The sequence below is a fragment of the Mus musculus genome, chromosome 3, assembly GCF_000001635.26.
Source record: "Mus musculus strain C57BL/6J chromosome 3, GRCm38.p6 C57BL/6J".
Lineage (NCBI taxonomy): Eukaryota > Metazoa > Chordata > Mammalia > Rodentia > Muridae > Mus > Mus musculus.
In genome coordinates, this window is record NC_000069.6 from 89,056,473 (window position 1) to 89,068,945 (window position 12,473).

At 41.6% G+C, this 12,473-nt stretch overlaps 1 protein-coding gene across 5 annotated transcripts in view; it reads left to right on the forward strand.

The window, feature by feature from the left end:
- Ash1l (ASH1 like histone lysine methyltransferase) overlaps nucleotides 1–12,473 on the forward strand; it is a 128,962-nt gene that overhangs the window by 106,059 nt on the left and 10,430 nt on the right. For all 5 annotated transcript variants that reach the window (XM_006501142.3, XM_006501141.3, XM_030252468.1 and 2 more), the window contains 5 exons: nucleotides 2,016–2,168; nucleotides 7,179–7,233; nucleotides 7,314–7,446; nucleotides 9,700–9,948; nucleotides 10,683–10,769. In XM_006501142.3, the coding sequence (XP_006501205.1) occupies nucleotides 2,016–2,168; nucleotides 7,179–7,233; nucleotides 7,314–7,446; nucleotides 9,700–9,948; nucleotides 10,683–10,769 (677 nt within the window). The remainder of the gene's footprint in view (nucleotides 1–2,015; nucleotides 2,169–7,178; nucleotides 7,234–7,313; nucleotides 7,447–9,699; nucleotides 9,949–10,682; nucleotides 10,770–12,473) is intronic.

The following is a 12,473-nucleotide window of genomic DNA, read 5'->3' on the forward strand; positions in this document are numbered from 1 at the left end:
ACACACACACACACACACATATATATATCAAGCTATTGTTGAACTTGCTGTATAGCTCAGGATGGCCTAAAACACTCATTCCTCCTTCCAGGCCTCCATAATGCTGGAATATAGGTATGCTAACTTGCTTGCCTTTTGGTAAAATGTTGTTGTTATTTAGAGAAGAGGGACGTGACACTTGGAGATTTGGCACAGGGTGAATGTGGAGGCTGGAGGACAGCTTACAGGAGGCTGTTCTCTTTCGATCGCATGGGTCCTGTGGTTCCAACTCAGGGCATTAGTCTCTGCACCAAGCATATTTGCCTATTTAGCAGTCTCTCCAGCCCAGAGAAAATTGGATTTTCCCAGAATTTTAAATCCTTTCAGCAATTTGGTAGTTAGAATCTCTTTGAAGTTACAAACCAAACAGATAAGATCTAATATACACATACGGTGTTGCCATATTCTTGACTTCTTACTCAAAGAATTAAAGGCTCACGTGGATTTTCAAAAGTAGCAGCTTACTCAAAGCAAATGATAAAATAGGTGAGATTACTATCAAGCGTGCCATCAGGCTTCTCAAGTAGAACGTGCTCAGGTGCTCAGTCAGCTGTGGACCTCCTTCTTAGATATCATGAGATACAAGAGTTTGGCTGTGAGCATCAGAGTTTGAGGACATATTTTAGCAGACAGATCAAAGTATATAACCATTTTTTTATCATATGCCCCTTCCTGTAATACATCTTATTTTAATCCTGCACGCCTTCCATTGTGCATAGGCATAATATGGTAAATAGGGATTTCCCCCCAAAAATTCACTTTAAGAATACATTTTGTATTAACTGTGCGTGCATTCAAAACTAGTTTAGGCCAGCTCAGCCTGCTTACTCATAAATGGAGTACAATTTTTAAAAATTTAAGTTAGATGTTTTTTAATGGAAAGACAAACTTATTCCATTGTTCAAAGAGTGGGTGTTTATGCCAGTAGGGGTCCTACCTTACAAGGTGCTAGCTGAGTTATTCAGAGAGGGGTGTGCAAGAGTTAATATGAGCAGTTAAGTGTCTCAAGCTAGCTGGGCAGTGGTGTCGCATGCCTTTAATCCCAGCATTTGGGAGGCAGAGGCAGGTGGATTTCTGAGTTCAAGGCCAGCCTGGTCTACAGAGTGAGTTCCAGGACAGCCAGGAAAACAAAAACAAAAAAACAAGTGTCTCAGGCTACTGCTTTTTAGAAGACGGTGTGTGTGTATGCAACAAAAGGAGTTCCAAATTACTAACCAATTCCCTGTGATTGCTTGCTTCTACACTAAATAGGTGAATGTAAAAAGCATTATTTCAGCCTCATGTGATGGCACATTCTTATAATCCCAGTATTCAGAAAACTGAAGCAGAACACAGCCAAAGTTATATAGTGCTAGGCCTGTCCTTAAATGAATTAACACACTCTCTCTCCTCTCTCTCTCTCTCTCTCTCTCTTTCTCTCTCTCTCTCTCTCTCTCTCTCTCTCTCTCTCTCTCTCTCTCTCCAACCATCATCCTGCTCACATTCATTTTGATAATATATTTAGCAGCAGTGCAAGACCATAAGCAAGAGTGCTGTCTTACTCATGAACTCATCTACAAATGTTTACATTTAAGTGTATAAATCTAAAGGAAGACATTACATACCGTGAAGCTGGAGTTAGAGGTGGTTGTGACCCACCTGATATGGGAAACTCAAGTCCTCACCAAGAGCAGTACACACTCTTAACTGCTGAGTGACTGTTAAAGAAAAAACAGTGTATTTGCAAGGAGGGCTGAGGTGGGTCAGGCTCACTTTGAACTGCACATATACAGCTACTGCACTGTGTAGCATTTACAGAAACACAGTGTTTTCTGGATTTTCTCTAGGGGGAGAGAAGCAACTATCTGCCCACTAATTCTACTTAATATCCTCAAGGAAAAAGGAAAAAAAAAAAAAACCGCAGGAGTCAACTGGAAAAGAAAAGGATATATCAAAATCTTCATTTCCTAGAATTGCTTTTCACCTTCTCCTTACAGATGTCTTCATGACCCAGTTCTCTGCCCTGCAGACAGCTAGATCTGTTCGAACAAGACGCTTGGCAGCTGCAGAGGAAAACCTGGAAGTGGCTCGGGCAGCGCGCCTAGCACAGATCTTCAAAGAGATCTGTGATGGCATCATCTCCTACAGAGGTACGCATGTCACTCTTCCCCAAGAGCAAGAACCCACGAACAAGCAGCATCGTGGGAGGATAAAGTTAGGAGATGGACTCAACATTTGTCTCTAAATTAATTTTAGGTTATTGTTTGTTTTATGTGTGGGGAGGGTTTGCCTGCGACAGAAGAGAGAAAAGGACATCAGATCCCCTGAAACTGGATTTATAGATGCTTGTGAGCTGCCCTGTGTGTGCTGGTCTTGGAAGACCAGCTAGTTCTCCCAACTGTTGAGTCTCTTCATCCCCTCTTCTATTTCTCTAAAACAATTGTGTGTTGGGAGGGAGGGTGTTTGTCTATGTGGATGCAGTGCTCATGGAGGTCAGAAGAGGGCACCAGATCACCTGGAGCCAGAGTGAACAGGCTAACATGGGTAGTAGGAATTGAACTCAGTCTTCTCTTTTGTTTTTTGTTTTTGTTTTTGTTCTTCGAGACAGGGTTTCTCTGTGTAGCCCTGGCTGTCCTGGAACCCACTCTGCAGACCAGGCTGGCCTCAAACTCAGAAATCCGCCTTCTTCTGCCTCCTGAGTGCTGGGATTAAAGGTGTACACCACCTCATCCGGCCGAACTCAATCTTCTCTTAATTCAGTCAAGTTATCTTAACTGCTCAACTTCCTGCCCCTCATTCTACCTGTCGACAGAGATAAAGAATTATAGAGCAAATAACCTCTAGTCTTGAACATATCAATTTGAGTTTATCATTTATAATTAAGTAATATATTTTTAAGTAACTTTTTAGCTAAAGGATAGTAATTTCCATGGATGAGATAATACTACAGTTTTAAAATTACAAGTGTAGTAGCATATGCCTTTCCCAGCACTAGGAGAGTTGTTATGAGCATGAGCCACATAAAGAAAGGTACAGGCCAGTTGGAACTACATAGTGAGACCCTGTCTCCAAAACAAAACAGAGCAGCCAGCACTCCTAACCGTAAGCCCATGAGCCACCTCTCAGATACCTGCTGCCTCTGCCTCCTGAGTGCTAGGGTTAATATGCTGCCACTCCCGGCACATTAATCTTGTTAATTGTGTACAAGACATGGCACGTGTATCTTCATGGACCATGAAGGGATGAAGAGATGACTTGGTAAAGTCTGTTTCTTCTGCTTTTTTGTGAGTTCTAAGAATAGATTGCCAGGCGTACCTGAGAAAATTAAAACAGGGCATTAGATCTCCTGGAAGTCGAGTTAATGATGATTGTGAACCGCCATATGGGTGCTGGAAATCCAACCACAGTCCTCTGTAAGAGCAACAAATGCTGCTCTTAACAGCTAAGTCATCATTCCAGCCACCATTGTAGCTATATGTGTCTGCATGTTGGTATATATACCTGAGTACAGGTGCCTGTGGACTCAAGTAATATCAAGTCTCCTAAAACTACTTTCTGGAGGATGTGAGCCATCATACGCAGACACATAGCTCAGTGATTGTGAGCACTGGCTGCTCTTCCAGAGACTCGGGTTCGGTTCCCAACACCCACATGGCTCCTCACAACCCTTGGTAAAACCAGTTCAAGAAAGAAGAGCTGTAGAAAAGGCTGAGCAGTTAAGCGCACTGGCTGTTCTTCCAGAGAATCCACTTCCAGTGCCCAGTGCCCACATGCAGTTCCAGGGGATCTGACAGGCTCACACAGACACGACAGTGCACAGCGGGTGGAAAAACACAGGGCTCTAAGAAATGCACAAATATGTATTCAGGCTAAACATCCATAGATAGATAGATAGATAGATAGATAGATAGATAGATAGATAGAGATAATTAAATGATAATAAATTTTAATTTTTTAGAAAAAAATCATGTAAAATAAAATTAAAAAACCTTTCCTTTTTATTTTAAGATTTTTTTTTTTATTTTATATGCATTAGTGTTTTGCCCACATGTATGTCTGTGTGAGGATGTCAGATCCCCTGGAACTGGAGCTGCAGACAGTTAAAGCTACCATGTGGGTGCTGGGGATTGAACCCAGATGGTCTGGAACCCCCTGTGCTCTTAGCTGTTGAACCATCTCTCTAGCCCCTACCTTTCCTTTTACAAGACATGTCTTTTGAGCACAGTCATGAATGAACAAGCAACTATAAATTAGGGCTAAATATTTTAGTGGTATAAGTAACTTTCTGATCAGAAAATTAGGTGTGTTTAAAAATGAAAGATTTTTGGGTTTACATAATAGCTCAGTGGATAATGGTGCTTGCCACCAAGCCTGACAACTAGAGTTTGCCTCTTCCTGACCATGCATGCACCACTGCATTCATAGGTTGGCACACATACATGCATACGAAATAAATGTTTTGTTTTTACTAAATAATAAGGACCCTGGGTTTGATTTCCCAACATTCACAAAGCAGTTTACAACTGTCTGTAACTTCATTTCCAGGGACTCTGATGTCCTCCTTTAACTTTCAGAAACATCAAGCACACATGTGGTACACAGATACACATGGAGGCAAAACACCTAGACACATAAAAGGAAATAAAATTTTAAAAAGAGACATAAACTATGAAACTGGGTGAAACATTTTGTTATGTTTGTAGCTTTTTCAAATTAATTTTTATTTATGTGGGGGGTGGGGGTTGTCTACACTACATGCTTGCCTGGTGCTCCTGTAGGCTGGAAGAGGGTGTGTAATGTCCTGGAACTGGAGGCCTGGTTGTCTGCAGGAGCTGCCAGTGCTCATAACTACTGAGCCATCTTTCCAGCCCCATAATTGTAGCTTCTTAGGATTGACTTTGGTTTATCTGTCTTACTTATTGCCCACGTTTTGAGAATTTGCTTTGGTTAGTTAGATTTTGTCTACTCTTCATCTTTTATATTTTGTTGGCTTTTTGTAGTTTTCTTTTTCTTTTTTAAAATTGTTTTATTTATTTACATTCCTTCCTTAACCCCAAGAATATAATAAGGAGGGAGCCAAGCTGGAGGCAAGCCTCACTGGCAAGACCCTGAGCAGTCCTTACAACATCAAAAAATAAAATGGACGGAGAGATGGCAAATCTTTAAAAAAAAATGTTACTTTAGGTGTAAGTTTTGTCACCCCTTTGATCCCCACACTTAGGAGACAGAGCAGGTGGACAAAGTTCAAGAGTTCCAGGAAAAGCAGGCTTCACAGAGAAGCCCTGTCTCAGAAACAACTAACAATGGGGGGGTGGGGTTGCCCATTGTGGTTCTTTAGTCCCAGCATTTAGGAGGCAGAGGCCAGTGGACCTTTGTGGGTTTGAGGTCAGCCTGCTGTCAAAGCATTCCCCAGGCCAGCCAAGGCTGCATAGTGACAGGGTCTCAGTGTGTCTCTGGAAGGTGGAGCTTCCCTTTCTCCCACGCCCAGTTGGTCTGACTCACATGGAGGGAGCTACTCTCAGGTCACTGCTTTCCGTCACTGCACAGGACACCATCAGAAATGAGATCGCAAATGAGAAAAGTCCCTCACTGAATGCTATGTGTATCAACATAACTGAATGAAAAAAATTAAATTCTAGAAAATATTTACTAAATTACTTCTTATTTGGAATTCAGTCAAATCCACACCAACAGAAATATCAATTACAAACAATTATGAGAGGCTGTGGATGTGGAAATCTTTTTGTTGTAAAAAGATTTATCATCCCAGTGCACGTAGGTGGTGCACTTTCATGCCCATCAAAACAAATAAATATTTAAAATAAAGAAATGCTGGAGAGATGGCTCATTGGTTAAGAGCACTCACTGTCTGTTCTTCAGAGGAACCAGGTTCAATTCCCACCACCCACATAGCACTGTCTGTAATTCCAGTTGCATGGGATCTGCAACCTCACACAGATAAATATGAAAGCAAAACACCAGTACATACAAATTAAAGAAGATTTGTCACCCTATAACAGGATTAGTACAAGAATGAGAAACTCAAATTTCTCTTTGCTTGCATAGTCCTTTAAAGCTAGCAGGCATATGAGCAGAAGCAAGAATGTTCCCTAAATACCCTAGCTATTTCAATAGTTACAGCTCACATTCTTCATGAGAAACTATTTTTATTTACTATCACTGTGTTATATTTTAAATATGCACTATATCCGTCATAATCCTCAATTTTTAAATTATTGTTTGTTATTGGGGGTTAGGTTTTTGACTGTCAAGCCTCAGAATAGTTACTTTTCCCCACTCCAAGTTTCAGTGTGGAGTTTTCTAGTTTTTTTAGTTCAAAGACCTTTAGGATCTAGAACAATGGCTTAGTATTATTAAGAGTACTGTGTGTTCCTATAGAGAATACAGGTTGAATCCCCAGCCTGTATGATGGCTCACAGCTGCCAGTGATTGGCATTCAGTTATCTGGTCCTCTCTGGTCTCTAGAGGCACCATGCACACGTGTGGTACACAAACGTACATACAGCTAAAACACCCATACACATAAAATGTTATTTTTCAAGTACACTGTGCTGCTGGGGAGGTGACTGAATGGTGCAGAACACTGGCTGTCTTTGACAAGACTCAGGTTCAATTCCCAGCACCCACATGGCATTGCATCACACATGTGGAGCACCGCATATATGTGCGGACATGAAGCTAGGCAAACACTCATTTACATAAAAATAATTAGTATCTCCACAAAGAAAAGAGAGGGTGTTCATAGGCTGGAGCCGCCCACTGCATGTACAGGCTCTCAGTTCTATCCCCAGCACCCCTTTAAAAAAGGATTTTTTTTTTCTTCTTTGAAACAGTGTAAGCCAGCCAAACTGTCAACATCGTCAGCCTCTGGAGTTCTGGGATTACAGGCAGGGACCATCACGGTTAGCCAAGAAAAATAAAAGTTTAATAAAAGAATGCAAGCAAGCTGTGCTGGTAGACAGTAAGTCCAGGTACCCTTTTCACCATGTGCTGTAGAGCAGCTAAACTACAGAGCACACCCTCCATCTCAAGTGATAGCAAGAGAGAGAGAGAGGGAGAGAGACAGACAGACAGACATTGAGACTGAGGTTCCCCCTTGTCTTTTAAACACGTGTACTAAACCTTGTGTTCTTCTGCAGATTCTTCCCAGCAAACCCTTGCAGCTCCACTTTTGAATCTTCCCCCAAAGAAAAAGTACGTGTACTTTTCTGACAGCCTTGTAGAGCTCAGAAAAGAAGCCAGTGCACCAACTAACGGCTTGCTCTGTGTTCCAGAAATGCTGACTATTATGAGAAGATCTCTGACCCCCTGGATCTCAGCACCATAGAGAAGCAGATCCTCATTGGGTATTACAAAACAGTGGAGGCTTTCGATGCTGACATGCTTAAGGTCTTTCGGAATGCTGAGGTATTTACTCACTTAATATACAAATGTAAGAAATCTGCTCGGATGAGATTTATTTTATCTACTCTTGGGAAAGGCAGTAATTTTCTTTTCATTACTACATTTGTTTATTTGGTTTAATTGTGTACGTTGTGTAGTGTTGAGTTTAGCTACACCACTTTGTGCTCCCAGCGGGTCACACTCCCAGCCACCTGCCAGAGCCCTCTGGATTCGAGAATGAAACACACACACGCACACACACACACAACCACACATCAATTAAATTTGACTTACTGTGACTACCTCAAATGCTGGGCACTCTTAAACCTTCGGCCAGCAAATGCAAATGCTCCCCTCCGGTATTTCTGAGACTCCTGAACCTTCCCCTGCTACCTTAGGCCCAGTCACAGAAGTGGCCAGTGACTACTTACCAGAATTCTCACATGGCTGGTTGGCTCCTGCAGCTCCTCCTTCTCCCCCAGTCATAGCAATTGACCTTCCTCACTTCTAGTTCCTAGGCCACACAAATCCAAAGGTCCTGCCTCAGTCTACCTGCCCAACCATTGGCCATTGGCTCTTTATTGATTGATGATAAACCAATTGGAGACAAGGACCTTTGGTGTTTAGACACACAGATTCCCGATTTTGGGGGCTGGATTAATTCAAAGCTAAATTAGAGCACATCCGTAGCAATGTTGTATGTATATATATATATATACATGTCATAACATGCATGTGAAGGCCTAAGTTCTGTCCTCCTGGCTTATGGGTCCCTAGGGTCAAAGTCAGGTTGTCAGAATTAGCAGCAAGTACCTTTACTTGGTGAGCCATCTCATCAGCCTGACAGTAATTTTATTTTTTCTATCAGTGTATATAATCAAAAATATTCTGGGGGGAAAAAAAGTCAGGCATGGTGGTACACGCCTTTAATCTCAGCACTTGGGAGGCAGAGACAGGCGAATTTCTGAGTTTGAGGCCAGCCTGGTCTACAGAGTGAGTTCCAGGACAGCCAGAGCTACACAGAGAAACCCTATCTCAAAAAACCAAAAATAAATAAATAAATAAATAAATAAATAAATAAAATTATTCTGACCAAGTATAGTGGTATATATCTTTAATTTCAGCACTTGGGAGACAGATGTAGATAGGATGAGTTCAAAGGCAGCCTGGTCTACATAGAGTTCCTTCCATTGAACCCATCTTGGACGAGTGGCAGGTGGTTTCTCGGTTAGCAAGATAGCTCTTCAGGTAAAAGTTCTTACTATGCAATTCTAGCAACCTGAATTTATTCCCAGAGCTCACAGTGTAATAATGTTGGAAGAGGGGATTTTACTCTGCTAGGTCATTATCTGACCTCTGTATGCATGCCATGGCATGTATATGCCCACATGGCAATAATAATTTTTTAATCAAAAATTCGTTCAGTCAGTAAAAGTACTCAGTATTGTACAAGCATGATGACGTAAGTTATCTCAAAACATGTATGAAATTACCAGGTAAGGCCGGATGTAGAGTCACACATCTTTAATCTCAGTCCATGCACCAGCACAAAACATTCTGCAGTGGATGATTGAGTCATTTCTCAGAAACAGTATAATCTTTGTAAACCCCTAATTTTGCCCTGAACTTTTATATTATGTAAATATTTTACCAATGTATTGTGTGTCTGGCATTGCTTTGTTCATGAAAATAAGTATATATGAAGCCAAGCTTAGTGAGTCATTCCTGAAATCACTTAAGCCTGAAGCAAGAAGGTAAGGTCAAGTTTTAGCCCATACCAGACTGTATAAGAAGACCCTGCCTCCAAAAACAAGCCTAGAGTATTACTGTGTAGTAACCAGGAAAGGAAATGCTCTGGTGTAAAGAGAGGCTGAAAGACAGAATAAGAAAGGGTCTTAAAGAGGTAAGAGATTACTGAGTGGCGATCTTGAATTACAGCATAGTTTCTGTTAACCCAGCTCCCACAGACATTTACTATGTGCTCCAAGCATTTGCAAGACAAAGGTAAATGGAAAATTTCTACAACACATTATGCTTGCAACATTAATTAAAATTTAATGATCACTGTGTATTTGATCTTATGGGATAGTAAGGCTCTTGACAGAATATCAATAACAAAGCAATAGAGAAAAACGAAACATATAAATTCTAATTTTAATTCATTATAGTTCAATTTGTTAGCCAAAATGGAATAATAAAGAAAATCATGCTGCCTCTGCAGGTTTATTTTTAAACCAAAAGGAGAAAAGCAAAAATGATTTCTTTTGTTTTCTTCAGAAGTACTATGGGCGTAAATCCCCAATTGGGAGAGATGTTTGCCGCTTACGAAAGGCCTATTACAGCGCCCGGCATGAAGCTTCGGCTCAGATCGATGAGATTGTGGGAGAAACGGCCAGTGAGGCCGACAGCAGCGAGACCTCAGTCTCCGAGAAGGAGAGCGGGCACGAGAAGGATGATGATGTTATCCGCTGCATCTGCGGCCTCTATAAAGATGAAGGCCTCATGATCCAGTGTGACAAGTGCATGGTGAGTGCCAGGGCGCGGCGCAGGGGCTTAGGCCAGCGTCTGTTTGTCCTCTACTGTTCACCATACTGCCTTCCTCCTCCTTTATCTTCCATTTGCAACAACTTCCTTTCCTCTTCCTTCTGCCCACTTTAACTACGTTTCTCACAAAAGCTGCACATAGAAGGGTAGCATTTGACCTTGTGCTTTCCCTTGAAGTCATGAAGTGGCACACGGTGTAACGCATGGAAGCAGGCAGGTTCAGTGCATATAAGTTTGTCCACAGAGGGCTCCTACTGCAAGACTCGGCCTGAACTCAGTGTGTAGTGTCCTCCATTCCTGTACGCTTGTTGTTTGGTATGATAATGGAGCTGTGAACAGTATGTCTGGTTATTGAGAGGATAACGCCAAGTAAACCCAAGAGGCAATCTTTACGGGAATAAAGACAGTCCCAGTGGCTGCAGCATAAATAGTGTTACATCACAAGTGATAATTTAGTAGTATATTCATCTTCATTTTTCCTCCTCACCTCCCATTTTGTTTGTCCAGATCTATATATTAAAATTGATTTTTATAATTATATTCAAACATTGTGTTTTCCTCTTATTTTTCTCATTTATTTCTAATTCAGTCATAACCTTCTGGTATAATTCCTCTTTTACCTTGCCCTGTCTGCTGCTTTATTGATATCACCAGTATTATTAGTTCTCAGGACTTGTCTAAGTGTAAGTGCCTTGTCAAGTGTGCCTGTCTCATAGGTGTGGCAGCACTGCGACTGCATGGGTGTGAACACGGATGTGGAGCACTACCTTTGTGAGCAGTGTGACCCTCGGCCTGTGGACAGGGTAAGCTGAACCATAGTTAAGAAATAAAATACTTCAGATCCATGAAAGAAATAGTACTGTATAGAGCCAGGCAGTAGTGGCACATACCTTAATCTCAGCACTCTGAAGACAGGCAGGCTGATCCCTGAGGTGAAGGCTAGCCTGGTCTTCAGAGCTAGTTCCAAGATAGCAGGGCCTACTACACAGAGAAACCATCTGGAGGGTGGAGGGGTAGAAGGTGGAGGTGGTTACTATATAAAATTGAGATTCATTTTGTTTTATTCTATTTTTGAAGTAGAAGCTCACAGTGTAGCCCAGACTAGCTCCAAATTCACCATCTTCTTTCCTTAACCTCTCAGTGGTAGAGATAGAGTTCTAAGTGCCATTTCTATCAGGTAGTGTTTTGTTGAAAACAACCCTTGTGGGCTAGAGAGATGGCTCAGCGGTTAAGAGCACTGACTGCTCTTCCAAAGGTCCTGAGTTCAAATCCCAGCATCTACATGGTGGCTCACAACTATCTTTAATGAGATCTGACACCCTCTTCTAGTGTATCTGAAGACAGCTACAGTGTACTTACATATAATAAATAAATAAATCTTTGAAAGGAAGGAAGAAGAGAAAAGAAAAAGAAAAGAAAAAACAACAACCTTTGCCCTCAGTCTTACTTACTGAAGTAAGAGTCAGTGACTTGACCAAGTTGGGTGGGTTCTTAGCGAGGTCCTGCTGTATTTGTGTATATGATCTTAGGCTGCTAGATTGGCTCTGTGGTTAAAAGCTCTTGCTACTAAGCCTCTCAACTTGAGTCCAATCCCAGATCCACAAGGTAGAAAGAGAGAACTGCTATTGTCCTCTGACTCCACGCGTGTGCCATGCCAAGCAAGTGCCCTCACACACATGCATGTACAGAAACAGTAAGTGTGTATGTATGATCTTGATTAAGTCACCCCCATAACATAAAGGATTTAGGCAACATTTCTTTTTTTTGTTTTGGTGGGGGGAGGTTTTGTTTGTTTTTGGGGGGTTTTTTTGTTTGTTTGTTCATTTTGTTTTGTTTTCTTTTTTGGTTTTTTTTTTTTTTGGTTTTTTTTTGTTGTTGTTGTTTTTTCAAAACAGGGTTTCTCTGTGTGGCCCTGGCTATTCTGGAACTTACTCTGTAGACCAGGCTGGCCTCAAACTCAGAAATCTGCCTGCCTCTGCCTCCCGAGTGCTGGGATTAAAGGTGTGCGCCACCAGTACCCATCCTTTTTTTGGTTTTTCGAGACAGGGTTTCTCTGTGTAGCCCTGGCTGTCCTGAAGCACACTCTGTAGACCAGGCTGGCCTCAAACTCAGAAACCTGTCTTAGGCAGCATTTCTTAACCATAGTGATGTTGTCATATTACACTGGAAAATTTACTGTGAGGGATGCACTTTAGAGTTTGGCTTCCCTGGCCTTGAACAGTACACACCTGTTCCAGGTGGGCTCCAGACAAAACTGTCATGAGAAGTCCCCATTGCACACATTTTCAGATGCTGCTGAGATTTCACAACAGTCTCAGAACTAATGCATCATAGAGCATCGTCTCAGACACTGGACTTGTCAGCCTTGTCATCTACTTTAATTTCTCTGCATTTAAAGACTAGAGGTTTCCATCTTTTTTATACATGTATGGTATAAAAAATGACTTTTTAAAGTATTGGATCGGAAATTTTAATTCTTTTCCTCTCTTGGATTGAGATCATTAGGC